This window comes from Protomyctophum parallelum (assembly GCF_964188405.1).
Source record: "Protomyctophum parallelum genome assembly, chromosome: 19".
Taxonomy (NCBI): Eukaryota; Metazoa; Chordata; class Actinopteri; order Myctophiformes; family Myctophidae; genus Protomyctophum; species Protomyctophum parallelum.
Window position 1 is genome coordinate 41552619 of NC_139717.1, and position 19808 is coordinate 41572426.

Consider the following 19808-nt stretch of genomic DNA (forward strand, 5'->3'; position numbering starts at 1 on the left):
AATACTCGAACGGGATGTGCTATTGTTGAGCGTGTCCATCTGCTATGTTCAGTGAGTGATTATCCCATTCTGACCTGAGATCAGATTCATACGAGGTTTCCGCCGGACACACACTGGTCTGATTAACCCATTCTGACCCGAGATCAGATTCTAAAAATGTCAGTCGCTCTTCGATTTTTTTCAAAAATAGCAGACCTACAAGCTCGTATCGCGCCACTCGGTGGCGCGATATGAGCTTGTAGATCTGCTATTTTTCAATAGCTAAAGCATAACATGATGCCGACACCAAAATGGGTGCCCGGTCAGAATGGGTTAATAGTATTTGTAGTAGGCCTAGATGACAGTAGCACAATTTGAAATTTGCACCCTATATGGCAAGAAGAATGATGTAGTGTGTTTGACTAGGGTTTGACTGGATTGCTGAATTCCTACAATGACCACAGTGCTTTGGTGCACTGCCCCTCCTTGTGGAGAGGGGGGAGGCCACGTGGAGGTGTGACTTGTAGGCCAGGAAGGAAGTGAGATCACATTTTCACGACATAATTTGTGCCCCCACGCGATGTACTGTACAGACTGCCATCGCGCAAGTTGCAACTGTTCAGGACAGCTGAAAAACTTTTTTTATTTTTCCTTTGTTATTTTTCTGTCTAAAATGATCTGAAGCTATATTATTATTCATGGCATGTTAGAGCAGGTCTGAAATAAATTTCAGAGCTGATATTGACATATAAATATGAAATAAATGCTTAAACATGTCACTATGTCTAATGTTATAACCATTGAGTCAACCAATGCTAACCAGAAAATACAGCTTCCCTGCTAAAGTATGCAAATTCCGCTAAAATCCGCCTTTTTGTACACGTTTTGGAAGATAATACTAGTCTTTTACTAACTGGCTAACAGAAATAGCAGAGAAAGAAGTATTAACAATCATATTTTGTAAAAAGTGTGTTTATTTTCAGTCCGCCTAAAGCTAATTCATGCTAATGTTCCAGATGGGGGCACTGGTGATCACAACAAAGGAACATGCTGAAATGGCTTCCTATTTCCAATAGCAGAAGAAGAAGACTCGAATGAATTTAATATAAACATTGTAACATTATGTCACCATGACGTGGTTATTATTAGTTGCTTTCGAATGTACTTGCCATGAAAATGAAGATCATAATAACGCAGATCGCATCGATATGTAATATAGCGCGATAATGTACTTGTTTTAGCTACAGGATTGATATCAATAATAATATAATGCTAAATGTAGCTAACGGCTATCGTTGCGGGGTTGCCAGGTTCTGTGAGAGAAATAAGCAACCTGGTATATGAAAAATAAGCAAAAATAGCCGATCTACAAGCATTTAACAAAACCAATCTTGTCCCTGGCATACATTATTTTCAGATGGGGGTTCTGCAGACAAATAATAATAATAACAGGCTAATATAGCTCTTTTATTTGTACTCATCTGGAACATGTACATAGGCCTAATTTATCTGCCACGGTTATTTTCCCTTTTTTCATACTACAAAATGCCAAATAAATACAGTAGCCTATTTAAAAAAGGAGAGAGAGCAGGCAAACGATCAAGATAACAACATTCTCTAATTGTGTGGACTTATTGTAAATTAAGTAATGCAGATTTTTAACAATTATGTATATGTGAGTGTATGAGAGTGTAAAATGAAATAAAATTGACCTTTAAGGTTTATTTTTACACTCGATAGTTAAAGATCTAATTGGGGTCCACTTGGTTACCAACTCTCCATAATCAACTACACTTTAAAAACAAGCCCAAATAATCAACTACACTTTATTTTTGTCAAATACATTTTTATTAACAGGTTATAAATTATTATAAAATTGGTACAGTAGGCCTATGCATTATTTTTCTTTAGAAACGAGGCCAACTAATTATAATAAGCAGACATGGCAACACTGCTGGTTGACTAATGGGGGAATGAAGGGAAAACAGCGCCCCCTAAAGTCACAGATCACTAAACTAAAGCTTTGAAGCCCATTTTCTCGGCTTGGTCTTTTTTTTCCACTACTCCTGCAAGACCTTTTTCTAAAAGCCATATCTCCAAAACTGGTGGGTCAAACTGAACAACTCGTATGTCAATTTGAAGCTATGATTCCCTGCTTTCATATGACATGATAAAAATGAAAATGGAAAAAAAATCCAATGGCAGTCTCTCGATCAAATCCGGTCACATTTGCTCAAGGACATGGCGTCATGACTAAAATATCTAAAAACACTCATTACACACATATGAAACCCCCATAAAAGTGTTTCTTGTGTCCTAAACAGCATTAAAATAAGATCTGGTTGCAAAAGGGGAGAAGATATTAGAAGATAATGAAAATAGTTGATGATTTTGACACTAGATGTGCTGGCGTGAACAGGTTCTCCTCCACACGCATTAGGATGGACACGCACACAAGCACGCACGTCTGGGGATACGTATAGAGGAGAGATTTAACACGTATTTTGACCTTTGACCTGTGTTCCGATGAGGACCAGTCACTGTCATTCTCCTCCAATCAGCAGGCAGGATGCCTAAGGGGGGTTCGGCGACATTCTAAATGGCCTCCTCTGAGAGAACCGCGCCGACGGCTCACAGGAGATCAATGAGGCAATTACGGCCACTCACTCACTGTTTGGCACGATGGCCACCAAGCCATAGCAGAGACAAACAAGGAAATGGAAAAGGAAATGGATTCGCTCCCGTGCAAAACGAAGAGATTCAGTGAGGTGTGTGCGTGTGCGTGGCGTGTGCGTGGCGTGTGCGTGTGTGTGTGTGTGTGTCCACTGCCTGTGTGTGTGCGCTCACTGCCTGTGCGTGTGCCTGCCCGTGCAAAGTAAATGCCCATGTTAAGCCTCCAGAGCAGAGGAAGATCCTTCCAAAGCCAGACACGCACCATTTTGATGTGTCAGATTGACACACACACACTCTCTCTCTGTCTCTCTCTCTCTCTCTCTCTCTCTCTCTCTCTCTCTCTCTCTCTCTCTGTCGGCTAACACAAACACAGGGTCTCGCATACTTAAACACTTATACATGCACACACAGTTTCCCTGCATGGGGTTATCCAGTGTTCGAGGCAAACAATGTTTGCACTCAACACTTCATGGTCTTCTCATTTATCTCACTTTGTGTTTGCCCTAGCACTAGGTCCTGTCCTGTTCTGTAAAGTGTTTGTGCGTGTGTGCGTGCGTGCGACGTGCGTGCGTGCGTGCATGTTGGCACATTGCAATGTGCCAGGGTGCACACTGCAAGATTTTTGCAAAAGGCTGTTTAACATTTAGCGAAAAAAAGTATTTTTGCTATTTTATAAAAAGTGTTTAAATACAGACAAAGTCGAGGTGTTTAATCATCCTGAAGGGCATTATTTTTTAAACTACCACCATCGCATACAGTACATTATCCCGCTTATTACACGGCTATTTTATTAATACATTCAGAAATTGACCCAAAAGTAACATAAAACGAGGTATTTCCTTGCTGACAGTAATGAAGTATTCTCTAAGTGTCGCGCTGGCCGTCACAGTAAGCAGCACAGTCACCTCGGAAACCAAGGAAGTGAGTTGATCAAATAGAATACATTTTCGGTTAATGTTTAGTTGTAAATGACATGGTGTGTTTGTTTACATGGCTGTCATGTTGGATGCAGCATACAATTCAAGCAGCGCAGCCAGTTGCTCTAATATACTTTGATTAGACTGTGGAGTCATTATCGAGAAATAACACACCACTGAATTCAGCGATTGACCAATCGGAATCAAGCATTCGACCAATTGCTGTGTAATAAAAGTGCTTAATGTCCAGCCAGCTCTAATAAGAGCCGTTTGATTGATTGGCTGTACGTCCTTCTCTCTCTGCACAGGACCCGTATGTGTTCGAGCCCAACTGCCAGATGAGGGTGGACGAGTTCGGCTTCTTCATCACCTGGAAGAGCGAGGGGAAGGTATGAGACCTGAGATCAGATTCATACGAGGTTTCCACTGGACACACACTGGTCTGATTAACCCATTCTGACCTGAGATCAGATTTTAAAAATGTCAGTCGCTCTTCGATTTTTCAAAAAATAGCAGACCTACAAGCTCGTATCGCGCCACTCGGTGGCGCGATACGAGCTTGTAGGTCTGCTATTTTTAAATAGCTAAAGCACGACATGATGCCGACACCAAAATGGGTTCCCGTTCAGAATGGGTAACACAGACCTACGTCCTATTAAATAAATACGCCTGACGCCCCAGGACGGAGATTAATCAAAAGACATTACTCGTTTCATATCAGAGCGCACATTCAATGTCATTCCATTCCATTTTAATGGATGGGATTAAAAAAAATCTTAAAACGTAAATAACTCTTAATCTAAATCAATGATTCCAATTCTAACAAAAGATTGTGTTTTTGACGACCCATCGCGGTCCCGCCGTTTGTCATGTTGGAAGTAATCATACCTCCGGTGGTTGTCGATCCTCTTGGGGGTCATTTGGCTACATGCTATGCTACATGCTATGCTATCTGGCACAACCATGATGGCTGTCTGTGTCACCTTGAAATGGGCTCTGAAGCTACACATCGCTGGGTGTACTGATGTAACGCTGGGCGATAAGAGTGTTAACTGACATTAGATAGATCCATGAGACGTTACGTATGGTCCATTGATTACAGGACCATTAAGGACATTAAAATAGAACATTACATATAATGACAATGGTGACAAATGGTAAATGGTGCATTTATATATCGTCTTTATCCAAGGTCGCTTTACATACATTGTGCATTACATTCACCCATTCACACACACATTCATACACCGATGGCGGCGGAAACCATGCAAGGCACCAACCACGTAGAACCATGGGACATTGCATATTAGAATGACATTACATAGGACCATGTCTGAATTCAGAGCGGGGGGGGGGGGGGAGGGGGAGACATAAAGGAATACATCTTTCGCTAGACCATAAATCTATTGTCGGACGAGTCGAGTACAATCGGACATGTACCGCAGACAGTCGTCCTGAATGACACGACGAGGCTATTAGCGCATAAGTAGTCGTTGAATTGTCATTTCAAAATGACTTAAAGGCCTATATAGTCATGTTAGGGTCACCTTGATCTTCACACTCACAGAGTCAAGATGATAAATGATGAGAGGATGTACGAGGCGCTAGACTTCTCCCAATTTCTCGTGTCTGTCTTCCCTCCCTCCCTCCCGCCCTTCTCTCTCTCTCTCTCTCTCTCTCTCTCTCTCTGCAGGAAGGACAGGTCCTAGAATGTTCTCTCATCAACAGTATTCGTGTTGGAGCTATGCCGAAGGTGAGACCTTGAGTGAGACAAATGAATCGTTCACATACTGTATACCTCAAGCCAGGTTTAATATTTAGTTGCACGGCCGCGTCGCACACCAAAAATAGCAGATCTACAAGCATGTGGATTGTCGGTGTGCGATGCCACCGCGCGCAGGGAATAATGGCAAGCCCTGGCAACCTTCACGCCTCTCTCTCTCTGTCCCAGCCACCCAACCGTTGAGTATCGCCCCCTCTTCCTCAACCGTCACGCCTCTCTCTCTGTCCCAGCCACCCAACCGTTCAGTATCGCCCCTCTTCCTCAACCTTCACGCCTCTCTCTCTCTGTCCCAGCCACCCAACCGTTCAGTATCGCCCCTCTTCCTCAACCTTCACGCCTCTCTCTCTGTCCCAGCCACCCAAGCGTTCAGTATCGCCCCTCTCCCTCCATGCTTCATATCCCTACTGACCTCTCTTGCTACAGCGATATATAATTGCAGTAACCCAACAGGTGCGGCGTCGGCCAGGTCATCCATACCTGTAATCATCCTCACCCTCGCTATATCGATCGACCGCGGCGGACTTCTTGCTCTGCCGTTTTCAGATTTGTGGCCACTTTCAGGGAACACAGCCATGACACATTTATTTACTCCTTCATATCGTCTCTGCTGGGCGGTAACCTCAAAACGTCCAAAACATACTTTTTTAAGGATTCAAATTCAAAAGCGTCAAAAGTAGCAGCTCGATGAGCTTTTTAAACGACACATCTTTGTAACCTAGCCTTTCTATAGCGTCCCGTTTCTCGTGATTCTCAAAGCTTCTCATTTCATTATCCACTTAACATCCTTAATCATCGATTTAATCCAACTTGCGTTTTCTTTCTACTTTTATCTTGTTTCCATTCTTTTTAATGCAAAGCACTTTGTTGTTTAACCCATTCTGACCGGGCACCCATTTTGGTGTCAGCATCATGTTATGCTTTAGCTATTGAAAAATAGCAGATCTACAAGCTCGTATCGCGCCACCGAGTGGCGCGATACGAGCTTGTAGGTCTGCTATTTTTTGAAAAATCGAAGAACGACTGACATTTTTAGAATCTGATCTCAGGTCAGAATGGGTTAAGCAGAAGGGAGTTCTAACCGCGCCTCAAGCCTATATGGCAGGCCAGTCTGGTGCATCTCAGATGCAGGACATGTTGCAGGAGGAAGGAAAGCACTGGAGCAACTCAGACAGTTTAAGCCCTTATTTTATTATCAGGGTGCAAGTAAAAAATAGACAGCTTTTCGATGTATCAGTCACATCTTCGTCAGGTCACTTTGTTGTTTGCCTTCTTCCTTTCAATCTAGGCTGTTCTTCTGTATGACTTTGACGTAAAGCAATTTGAGCTCCATGATTTAACCCATTCTGACCTGAGATCAGATTCATACGAGGTTTCCACTGGACACACACTGGTCTGATTAACCCATTCTGACCTGAGATCAGATTCTAGAAATGTCAGTCGGTCTTCGATTTTTTCAAAAATAGCAGACCTACAAGCTCGTAGCGCACCACTCGGTGGCGCGATATGAGCTTGTAGATCTGCTATTTTTCAATAGCTAAAGCATAACATGATGCCGACACCAAAACGGGTGCCCGGTCAGAATGGGTTAAATGAAAGGTGCTATACCCATAAACTGTAACTATTACAATTATAATGATTGTACATAAAAATCATTTATAATAGTCATTTTGAAGATTTCCACAATGCAAAGTTTCAGTCAAAATGACTGCTTTCCAGCTATGATGAGCGTGTGTGATCAGCTGCATGAACTGTTCCCCACGCAGATGGCAGCTAATCAGCTAATCAGCTGTGTTTGATGTAGGCCACAAACAAACATATGTATTAAATATTGACTGATTGTGCTCTGCTTGCCGGTGGTATCATGTCCTGATGTGGTTAGCGCGTCATCAGGGCGGCCAAATGAGGCTTCCTGACGGCGCCCGGGGGCAACGGCCACATGGACGCCTGCTCCTAATGAGCAACGACTTCTGCTGGACCGAGCAGAGCTGCTCAAAACACAATCAAACCATCAGCTGCGCGCGTGTGCGTGCGTGTGTGTGTGTGTGTGTGTACGTGCGTGTGTGTGTGTGTGTGCGCAAAGTAGGGCTGTCCCCGACTAAGGATTTGTATAGTCGACTGATAGATGAATACATTTGCTGTTAGTCGACTAATAGTCCAAGTCGACTAATTGCCCCAAAGAATTGTATATAAGGCCCAGGCCGTAGCGTAACGGTCTGGGCACCGGACTGGTAATCCAGTCGCAGTGTGCCGCGGGTTCGACTCCCGGACCCGACACGGCCTTTACTGCATGTCATCCCCCCATCTCTCTCCCGTTTCCTGTCAGCCTACTGTCTGTCCCTTCAAAAATCAATAAAAGGCGTAAGCCGCAAAAAAATATCTTAAAAAAAAAAAAAAAAAATTGTATATAAAAATACAATATTTACAAAAATGTACAAAAATATTGTATTATTCCACTAGGTCTGTGGGGGACATAAACACATTTTGAACATTCTGACTGTTCAAATCTCCAATGTGCATGTGGAGTGTGTCTGCCTGTGTGGCAATGTGCCACTGCCTGTGACTTGAATCGCACAGTGCGAAACCCCCCCCCCCCCCCCTTTTTTTTTGTGAACAACTGAGAGGCTTGTCATTAGCCAGATTGAGCACAGCAGGTGAGATTGAGATTCTGGAGTCTATCAGGCCAGCGCACTGTGCGATTCAAGTCACAGGCAGTGGCACATTGCCACACAGGCAGACACACTCCACATGCACATTGGAGATTTGAACAGTCAGAATGTTCAAATGTGTTTATGTCCCCCACAGACCTAGTGGAATAATACAATCTTTTTGTATATTTTTGTAAATATTGTATTTTTATATACAATTTTTTGGGGCAAAAGAATATATATATATATATTATTATTATTATTATTTTTTGCTCAGTCGACTGACCACATCTTAGTCGACTGAGACCCGTTCCGATCGATTAGTCGACTATTCGACTAATTGAGGTCAGCCCTAGCGCAAAGGTCCCCACAATTAATGTAGAATTTGGGTTAGACATACTAAATGATTAAGAAAAGATTCAGGTTTAGGATTAGGCTCATTTTATGCTATATATATTTTTAAGTTTTATTCATTTTATAAAATTACCGTCCTAAAACGAGTATTAATACAAGTGTCCGTGTGTGCGTGCTGTTGGCAGAGAGGGTGGGGGTCGGTTTGTATTCGTGCTCATCATGCGTGTGTGTACACTGTGCAGTGCACGTATTCTTTGTTGTACGTGTGTGAATCCTAGTGCGCCAACGCCCGGCAGCGCACGTAGCGTGCCGGTGCGTGCGTGCATGCATTCGTGCCCCCCCCCCCGCCCCCACACATCCTGCCTGCGGTTTGCCCAGCAAACCTGCTTCATGCACGTCGTCGCATGAGGGGAACGTGCGGCAGCGGCTAACGCTAACGCGGTTACGCCGCCGGCTAATCGGATGAACCACCCGCAGCTGCGTTTGAACGGAGGCGCGCTGCCTGAAGCCTGCTGTCTGTCACGCAGTCGTTCAAGCAGCAGAGACGCGTCACACTGGTCCCCACGGTGGACACATGGTGACTCAATTTGATTTAAAGGCATCAAAGGGAATGTTTCGTTGGTGTTGCGTGCATGTGTGTGCATGTACTGTATCTAGGTTGGATGACTGTTTAGCGCTTTTTTTTTCATAGATTAATGTGACCAACATCGTCACGCAAAAGTAGTGAAAATAGGCACTTTGCTAGATGCTTTGTGAGTTTGTAGATCTGGTATATGTTCGCTGCTGTCAGGCAGAAACCTTGATCATAATGCACCTGTCACACAAAAGCATCAAAAGTAGCAGATCTGCAAGCTCGCTCCGTAGTGGCACGTTTTGAGCTTGTAGATCTGCTGTTGTTCAATTTGAATCCTGAAAAGTAACAGTTTTGGTCACATGAGGTTTCCATCAGACAGAGATGGTGAATATTGGTGCTTTTCCACTGGATGGTATCTGCTGGACACTTATGTTGCTCCTGCTACCAGATATTTCGCTCTTCACTGCAGACCCCGTCAGCGTAGCTGGTCGTCATGGCAACATCCAACCCTCATGGTGGTACAGGGGCCTGCAAAAGAACAATGTCGAAAACAATCTCTATTTCGCCCTGTGCAATTAAACAATATTCACACGGCCGCCCCAGGGTAGTGGTTAGAGCATATGCCTTTCATGTGGGAGGCTGTGGGGTCGGAGCTTGCCTGGGGTCGACGTCAGCAAGGGCATGCGGTCGCAGCGGGTTCCTAACGCCCTCTGTATTTATATCAGCCACATGACGCCTTACGTCGGTTTATGTCATAAGTGCTCTAAATAAACATTGTAATATCCTCAAAGCCTCATAGCCTTGGCTGCCATATGACGTAATCTTCAAAAGCCAATGCATTGGAGGCCCGAAAAAAATCACACCCTGTGTGACGTGAGCGTGAGGTGCCTTGATGATGACTTATGGTGATAATGTCTGACGATGATTGCGAATGCAGTAAGCACTAACTATGAGACCCTGCAGATCATGTCTGTCTGTCTGTCTGTGTGTCTGTCTGTCTGTCCCGCTGTTACACCACCCGCCCGCCACCAGAGGGCGCAGCAACTTAACTTAAAATGAAAAAACTTAACTTAAAAAAAACCCTTTAAAAACACTTAACTTAAAAAAACTTAACTTAAAAATAAAATATTAAAAAAACACAAAAAAACTTAACTTAAAAAAACTTTAAAAACACTTCAAAAAACTTAACTTAAAAATAAAATCTTCAAAACTTAAAAAACACAAAAAAACTTAACTTAAAAAAAAAACTTTAAAAACACTTGACTTCAAAAAACTTAACTTAAAAATAAAATCTTAAAAAATACACAAAAAAGAGAACTTTAAAAATAAAACCTTAAAAAAGTAAGTAATTTATTCTAATTGTTGTTATTGCCATTTACGAGCTGCGTTCGCTTCCAGCGTTTGCGCGTCTTACTTGCGCGTATTGACCCACACGACCTCACAGGGGAGGAATAATACTTCCAGACACACTAACACACAAAGTAACATCGAAAAAACAATAGCCACATGTTGTGAGCAGCTAGCACTGCTCACAAATGGTTTCAGATAACATTTCTAGGCGAGAAATGGGTAATGCTACATTTATTTAAGATATTCGGCAGCTTAGTTATACTGTAGGGGTGTCCCTGGTGACGCAGCGGTGCTTGTGATGATTCACTGACCAACCAGTAGTTGTCTCCACCAGGCCGAAGGCATGGGGGGAGAGTATGTTTTGCACTCCGTCCGTCCGTCCGTCCGTCCGTGTGTGTGTGTGTGTGTGTGTGTGTGTGTGTGTGTGTGTGTGTGTGTGTGTGTGTGTGTGTGTGTGTGTGTGTGTGTGTGTGTGTGTGTGTGTGTGTGTGTGTGTGTGTGTGTGTGTGTGTGTGTGTGTGTGTGTGTGTGTGTGTGTGTGTGTGTGTGTGTGTGTGTGTGTGTGTGTGTGTGTGTGTGTGTGTGTGTGTGTGTGTGTGTGTGTCCGTGAGCAGCTAATCTCGGCCACCGTTAACCCGGTCGATGCCAAATTTTGCACACACACTCCCTGGATGCCAACGATGAACCTCTGCCCCAAACTTTCCAGAACGGCCTGTTATAGCGCCACCAGGAGGCCGCTTTGTGCAAAACAAGTTTTTGCACAGTACACCTACAGATTTTGTCCAAACATCACGCAAATTGGTACACAGTCTCTCTAGAGCCATTCAACCAAACCGGTCTTTCAGATTTCTCAGACTCCATCCTGATTGGTTAAGATTGGCTTCCAAAGTTCACAGGAGTGAACTCCAGAAGGGCACTTTTTCTAGTTGGCAGTGTTTTCACGTCACCTTGGCTTGCTTGGAACCTCGCTTGAAGCTTTTGCCCACTGGAATAGCAAAACAAAGGCGACTGAAGTCGAATCGACCTGTTAACCATGTAGCGGAAAAGCACTATATATATGTGTTTGTATGTTTACATTTGCCTACATTTTTGAGGGGCCCCATCTATATCCAGCTTTGTTTACCGTCCACAAACTTCATCTTAAACAAACGTTAAATTCCCATTGACAATGAATGGAGAATTTTACGTCTGTCTGAGCAAATAGGCATAGTGTCTATTTTACGCCATGATGATAAGAACGGATGTGATTTGGATTTCATCTGTCTTGTTTTTGCTATACATCTTTCTGTATTTTGGAATTAATTATTTTGACTCTCTCTCTCTCTCTCTCTCTCTCCATCATTCAGGACCCCAAAATCCTGTCGTCGTTCGAAGGCGTGGGGAAGACGGAGGCGGACCTGGAGGGCTGTGTGATCTGTATCTGCACCGGGACGGACATGGTCAACCTCAGCTTCATGTTCCTGGTGGCCGAGAGCCCAGAGACCGCCAGGGTAAATAACGGCAACACATGAGATAAAGAGCATTTGTTCAGCTGCTCCTCAGCGAATGATGCCTAATATACGCTCTCATCGCACACACCGCTATCGCTTGCAGACAAGTCGCGTTTGCAGGCTTTGTGGATCACTTCCTGTCATAGAGGGACGCCGCACCGCCCTGCGGTTGAACGTCGTCGCCATCAGGCAGAACTCACTTTTGTGTTTGTCCATAATTTAATGCCCTGCATCCCCAGCGTCACGGACAAGTATCTAAAGTAGCAGGTCATTATGCAAGCTCGAATCGTGGCGCGGAGCCTTGTAGATCTGCTACTTTTGCTGCTTTTGAATTTGAATCCTGAAAATTAACAGTTTTTTTGGACACAATGAGGTTTCCACCCGACGGAGGCGATACAAAGTTCAATTTGTAGCGGCGGGCTGGCAGGGGAGGAATTCTGCATCAATCAGTCATTGGATAAGGCAGTAGTATGTCAGGTGGTGATTATTGTGTTTTAATTACATGACATCATGCGGAGTAGAATCAGACACACAGTTGGGCGGTAAATTAGTTCTGACTCGAACATAAAGAAACTATTTGTGTTTGTCACAATAAGAACGAGCTGTACCCAAAACAATAGATACCAGGCCTATGCCATGGTGTCCTTACTCTTGTAATATGCAAAATGTCAGAACATATCATAAGTAAAAATGTCACACGCGACAACAACAACAATGAGGCACGCACGCACGCCGCACGTACGCACAACTCTTTCACTCTCTCTCTTTCTCTCTTTCTCTCTTTCTCTCTTTTCCTCTCCTTTCCTCTCCCTCCCTCTCTCTCTCTCTCTCTCTCTCTCTCTCTCTCTCTCTCTCTCTCTCTCTCTCTCTATGTCTGTCTCTCTCTCTCTCTCTCTCTCTCTCTCTGTCTCTCCACAGTAGCACATTACAGACACTGACCCCTGGCTGCAGGCTTCCACATCATGGTCACATTTTTGTGTAAAGCCCACAGAGCTAACGGCCTATAAATATCACATTCAGACAGATGAATGTGCAATCTTTCTGGGATGGATTGGTCTGGCCAGGTGGCAATAAATCACATAAGTCAGATATGATGTCTCCCCCCCCCCCCTCACACACACACACACACACACACACACAGTTTCAACCTAACGTCTATTTGGCATTAGAGCAGTGTTTCTCAGGCTGTTTCTGGGCCCTCAAACAAACACCTTGTCACGTTGTGAGCTTGATGTATATGGGGTTATGGTGGCTACACTGATTTTGGATGCTGTACTAAATAATTTCGGCCCGGTCCACTGACCTACAGCGGTCCGGGCACCTATAGGCTCAATGTAGCCTGACAGCGTGTTATGCGTTCGAGTCCCGATCCTGACGGCCTTTGCCAAAGTGTCACTCGCCCTCCCGTCAACCTACTGCTCTTTCTTGTTGTTATTCATGTCCTCACTGTATTGAAGTTTGTGTTTACACGCACACCAAAAGCTGGACATGGGAAGGGCTAGCGCCCCTCAAAAATGAATATCACTCGCCCTCAAGGACCCTTGGTGGAATTTTTAGAATCACTGCATTAGAGGAAAAAATATTTTTTGATGCTTCAAGCTATTGTTGTCTTGTCACATGAAGCTCCATTTTTCTTATCTCGACCCAGACCTACAAAGAAATGTGAGTGACAGCTAAAAAATGAAAGGAAAAAACGATAACTACAGGCGAAAAGGCAGCTCTAATCTTCCTTTTTTTGGGGGGGGGAGGTGAAAATCCAGGGTGGCCTTACAGTGGCTCAACCGTAATTGAAAGATAAGGAAGCCAGACACGGAAAAGGAAAAGCTCTTTGGGACCTTTTTGACTGAGCAGAGTTTAATATTTCTCTCGGACCCGCCGGTCTGTCTGGAAGATGGATGGCTCCATCAAAACCTTGGGCTAAATGGAGAACAAACGTTGAATACAATCCAGGCGAATGAAATGAGGCTGGAATATCAATGAGGGATTCATGCCGGCACGTACAATCCCAAAGTTATGGGTCCTTGTGTGTGTGTGTGTGTGTGTGTGTGTGTGCGTGTGTATGAGCCTATATAATGCTTTGAGCCTATATCACCACTCTCATTATAACCAGTCCATGTCATTTCTGTCTGCATTCTGAAGCGATTTTAGCTGCAGTACCACAATGTCCTGATGTGGTGGGGGTGCTGTGTATGCTACTCCCCTTCCACATCTTTGACTACGCAAAATGTGAACTAAAGATGGGGAGGGATAATACCAAGTAGTAGGGAGATACCGATGACATCACAAGCAGCACCAAAATCAGTCGGCCTTTACAACGGAGTGGACACTGTCTGTCAGCAGCAGACCTTGTCTACAGCAGCTGTTTGTTTGCTTTCAACGTGTGTGTGTGTGTGTGTGTGTGTGTGTGTGTGTGTGTGTGTGTGTGGAGAGTGTGTGTGTGGAGAGTGTGTGGAGAGGTGTTCATTCTCGAGGTCGGCTGTACCTTTGACTACAGCCTGGAAGAAGCCTTTCTAACCAAAGTGCTGAAGTATCAGCAGCTAGTGCAGAGTTGCAGACCATCTCACAGCTAGGCTACAGATGTAAACTTTTAGTTTTTAATCTTTGGCAGCCTAGGGCATGTGCATAAGTTTGTTGTGAGGGGCTTACAAATGGCCAGCCTTTCCGAAAGGAAAGCCCTTATAGGAAGCCGCTCAATTTGGAGGAGGCGTTGTTTTCTTTATCCATGATTTATGTCTGCTGTACTGTATGTAACGATGCTTTGCCGTCCATGCATGTTGTAACTTGCTGCTCTCCTATTGTCAAACTGCACTGGCAGTGTTTATGTCCTTTGTACAAGGTATTCCTGTACTTCTCATTATGTGGACATAAATAAACATTTCAAGTGTGTGTGGGTGTGTGTGTGTGTGTGTGTGTGTGTGTGTGTGTGTGTGTGTGTGTGTGTGTGTGTGTGTTGTGTGTGTGTGTGTGTGTGTTGTGTGTAGAGTTGCAGGAATGATCACAAATGCAGTTAATTTGTTTGTGTTTACGTCTCAAAGGCTCCAACTCATATAAACACATGTCCTCCTCACCCTCTGTACTGTGTGTGTGTGTGTGTGTGTGTGTGTGTGTGTGTGTGTGTGTGTGTGTGTGTGTGTGTGTGTGTGTGTGTGTGTGTGTGTGTGTGTGTGTGTGTGTGTGTGTGTGTGTGTGTGTGTGTGTGTGTGTGTGTGTGTGTGTGCGCGTGTTTTTTTTGTAGAAGTGGACGGAGGGGTTGAGGTCAGTCATTCACAACTTCAAGGCCAACAATGTGTGTCCCATGACATGCCTCAAGAAACAGTGAGTGATCCACAAACACACACACACACACACACACACACACACACACACGCATGGTATGAAATTATACTTTCATTAGTAGTGGAAAAATAATATTTGCCTCCGAGATGTAGTGGAGTAGAAGTACTGAAAATTTGAAATACTCCATGTAGGTGCCAATTGTCAATGTTTATGTTTAAGTGAATTCATGATTAAGATTAATAATTATTTTGGTTAAAAAAAGGTTAAAAAGCTATGCTGGTTATTTGATTGCATCTCACGAGTGTCGTGTGTGTTTACAAAGGTCTAGCTGACCTGACCTGAGTGTGACCTAATTGTCCTTTGATGTTGATGGGAGCCAATATTGTCCTTTGATGTTATTGGGAGCTAATTTAGATGAGGCACCTGTGTGTATTTCTGTTTGACGTCACCGTCTTGTAGTCAGTTGGAGTCAGACACAGAAGGAAGCAACACAGTTTTTTGACCATACATTGGACTCTGTAACTTTTGGTGTTTTTTCCCAGTAAAACCTTTTGATGAAAAGTCATTACCGTGCTGTCGTTTGCGTACAACTACAGTTTAGTGTTTTAGTGAGGTCTACTCCACCAAGTGGTCCATTTTTAAGAACATTTAGACGGTGTGCCACTACACTCCAGTAAAAGCACCTGAAAATAGGACTTAGTTACTTTACACCTTTTATTATTATTTGCTGGTAGAAATTGAATTGAATTGAATACAACTAAAGAAAGATGTTTGATCATTTATGAAGCGACGATATAACGCATTAACGTCACATAAAGATAACATCACCACGTCACGTCACGTCACAGTCACATGACATCAGACGACATCATAACCTTTCATCATATCACATCATCTGACAACACATCCAGTGTAACTGCTTTGATTGTTTGACTCTGCCGTGTGTGTGTGTGTGTGTGTGTGTGTGTGTGTGTGTGTGTGTGTGTGTGTGTGTGTGTGTGTGCGTGCGTGCGTGTGTCTCCATGATCCAGTTGGATGCGGATGTGCTTTCTGACAAATGTGAATGGGAAGATTCCAGTCAGAGGGTGAGTTGAGCTTGGATTAGTTTTACTATTAATCTGAAACACAACCAAACAGCACTTCTACTTATTGTCTCCACCAGGCCGAAGGCATAGGAGAGAGTATGTTTTGCACTCCGTCCGTCCGTCCGTGTGTCTTTCTGTGTGTCCGTCCGTCCGTTACCAGCTAATCTCTGGCACCGTTGGCCCGGCCCAAGCCAAACTTTGCACACACAGTCCTTGGATGCCAACGACGAACCTCTACCCCAAATTCTTCAGAACGGCCTGTTATAGCGCCACCATGAGGCCGATGTTTTGCTAAACACGTTTCATTACTTGACTCGTACACATTTTATCCATACATCACGGAAATCGGTATACACTTATCTGTCCGCTTCCCCATATTCCCTTTCAAAGTTTGCAGGATTGGTCCATTTTGAACAAAATGCCTCAAATCAGGCAGTGTGAGATTTCCGTGAAAATATCCGCACACATTCTCACCAGGGCAGAGGAAGAAATGCCACTTAAAATAATTCAAATCAGCCTCATGGTGGCGCTATAACAGGCCAATTCATGTTCTTACCTAGCCTCTCGGTACCAGGCTTTCATTTTCGTCGGTGGAAAAAATGAAAAGCCTGGAGGAACGCATTGGCAGCTCTGGGCTAGAAGTGGGAGTCAACCCTTCCCCGGGTGGGCGTCGCTCCAAATGATGTGACGTAGCGCTGCGCTGGGGGGGAGGGGGAGGGGAGGGGGAGGAGGGGCCGGGGGTGACGGACAGATCGGTTGAGATCCAATCAGGGCGTGCGCAAATCTCTGCCGTGACCCTCACATGAGGCCGACTTTGTCAAAACACATTTCTGTACATTACTCTTACAGATTTTATCCATACATCCTGCAAATCGGTATACACTACCTCTATATAGTATATATATATATATACTGGTACTAATATCTATAGTCATGTGTTCTGTCTGTCTGTCTGTCTGTTGCAGCATCACGCGGACCTTTGCTTCGGGGAAAACGGAGAAGGGGATCTTCCAGGCTTTGAAGGAGTTGGGTCTGCCCAGTGGAAAGGTCAGGTTATTTTCCTTAGTGCCATTTGTCATCACCACACTGTACTCTCACCAAAATGTATTAAGTGTGCTAATTATCTTAACCCATTCTGACCTGAGATCAGATTCATACGAGGTTTCCACTGGACACACACTGGTCTGATTAACCCATTCTGACCTGAGATCAGATTCTGAAAATGTCAGTCGTTCTTCGATTTTTCAAAAAATAGCAGACCTACAAGCTCATAGCGCGCCACTCGGTGGCGCGCTATGAGCTTGTAGATCTGCTATTTTTCAATAGCTAAAGCATAACATGATGCCGACACCAAAATGGGTGCCCAGTCAGAATGGGTTAAGGCTGGTACGCTATCTTTAGCAGCAATTGCAGAATGTGTATGAAGGCAGAAGGCATCTATGTATCAAATTCACTTGTCTATTATGGCCCCTAATTATTTTTCTTTTTTTTTCATGGAACCAAGAGTTTAGTTTTTTTTAACGATTGGGTCTCTTTATAAAGTACCATATAAAATAGTTCCATTTGAATAGGTCCTGATAAGAGTGTACTGTAGGACATCAAAGACATGGTTGCTAGGATACAAGAGTAATTTCATAGTATTTCTTAATAAAAACATAATGTCCTTGAGTACTGCGGAAATAGAGGATGATCCTATTAAATGACAATACAATGAAGTGCCCTCCTTAGCGATCGACTGTTCTCCCTTCAGCTGTCACTTAACATGATTCCTAGTGAGATTGATAGATTCATTTTTTGCTTTACTGTCATTTCTTCATGTCTGAACTAAAAAAATTATAAAAGTCTGGCGTTATAATTAAAATAACAATTACGCAGCATCTCATAATTACATAAAATAAGCCAGGACATGTGTGGAAAAATTAGGTGGCCCAGTTAAACGAGGACAATCTCTGTCCTTGCTCGCCCCACAAAGTAATGTCACCCATTAGCGTGTGGTGGTGTGAGCCTCCGTCCTCTCCCATTACGGCTGAGTATAGCCAGTTATTGGTTTGCGCGGCGGGATCGAACCCAGGAAAATAGGACTCTTTTTGGTGGTCCTTGAGGGAGTTCCAGGGGGTCCCAAGCTAAATGATAGATATAGGAACCAAATGGACCCTTTTGGGTTTGTAACTCAGAGAGTGTACAAACATTTGTACGCTCTCAGATTTAAATCAACATCATTTTTACAATATACATTGGGGGGTCCCAAAGATAGAAATTAATTTGTTTTAAATGTTCCGTTTCTTAGATGTTTTTAATGGTGTGATGCTTCTTGTGTTTTTTTCTTTTGCATTTGCTCATTGTAGCACTTTGAGATTCTGACGAAAGTGCGTTATAAATAAAATCCATCATTATTATTATTATTATTATTAAATGCCATTAACCCATTCTGAACGGGAACCCATTTTGGTGTTAGCATCATGTTATGCTTTAGCTATTGAAAAATAGCAGATCTACAAGCTCATATCGCGCCACCGAGTGGCGCGATACGAGCTTGTAGGTCTGCTATTTTTGAAAAAAAATCGAAGAACGACTGACATTTTTAGAATCTGATCTCAGGTCAGAATGGGTTAATCAGACCAGTGTGTGTCCAGTGGAAACCTCGTATGAATCTGATCTCTTAACGCTGATTATCGTTGCTGTCAGGCAGAAAACTCTTATCTCCATATTCTAACTTTCTCATCCATCCATCCATCCATCCATATTCAACCAATGTGTGCATGATATTTCTTTCTCTGTACACTAATTAAGGGTCGCCCGTGTAGTGGTTAGAGCAAAGGCCTTTCACACGGAAGGTTGTGGGTTCGAACCCTGCCTGGGGTCGTCGTCAGCAAGGGAAGACGGTCGCAACGTGTTCCGTAACGCCAAATCAAATTCTCCTCAAAGTCTCCTGAGGAGGCGCGTCCGAAGCCTGGACGGGCTATCCGGACTCTGTACATTCATTGTTAACGCATTCTGACCCGAGATCAGATTCATACGAGGTTTCCACTGGACACACACTGGTCTGATTAACCCATTCTGACCTGAGGTCAGATTCAAAAAATGTCAGTCGTTCTTCGATTTTTCAAAAATAGCAGACCTACAAGCTCGTAGCGCGCCACTCGGTGGCGCGCTACGAGCTTGTAGATCTGTTATTTTTCAATAGCTAAAGCATAACATGATGCTAACACCAAAATGGGTTCCCGTTCAGTTAAATTTGAATATTTTAACACTAATTATATCACGTGTTCCCAATTCTGCTCCCATTATTTACACAAAATGTTTAATTAACAAAGTAATAATTGGAAAATGATTAATTATAAGAAGAACCAACTTCTTCTGTTTTGTCGCTTTCTTTCGTTTTAGAACGACGAGATTGAGCCGGAGGCGTTCCCCTTTGACATCTTCTACGTCCTCACCCAGAAGATCTCCCCTCGCACAGACATAGAGGAGCTCTTCAGTAAGATGTGGGTTTTCAGCGTTGACGCGCACGCACGCACGCACGCACACACACACACACACACACACACACACACACACACACACACACACACACATATACACAGAAGATCTGCCCTCGCACAGACAAGAGGAACTCTTCAGTAAGATGTGGGTTTTCAGCGTTGAAACGCACACACACACACACACACACACACACACACAC

General features: G+C 43.8%; 1 protein-coding gene across 1 annotated transcript in view; it reads left to right on the plus strand.

The window, feature by feature from the left end:
• The window catches only part of plcb4b (phospholipase C, beta 4b), a 90549-nt gene that overhangs the window by 42740 nt on the left and 28001 nt on the right, over positions 1–19808 (plus strand). Inside the window, exons 3-9 of the mRNA XM_083790629.1 lie at positions 3878–3958; positions 5263–5322; positions 11622–11765; positions 15001–15080; positions 16073–16126; positions 17092–17173; positions 19511–19611. Coding sequence (XP_083646755.1) covers positions 3878–3958; positions 5263–5322; positions 11622–11765; positions 15001–15080; positions 16073–16126; positions 17092–17173; positions 19511–19611 — 602 coding nt within the window. The remainder of the gene's footprint in view (positions 1–3877; positions 3959–5262; positions 5323–11621; positions 11766–15000; positions 15081–16072; positions 16127–17091; positions 17174–19510; positions 19612–19808) is intronic.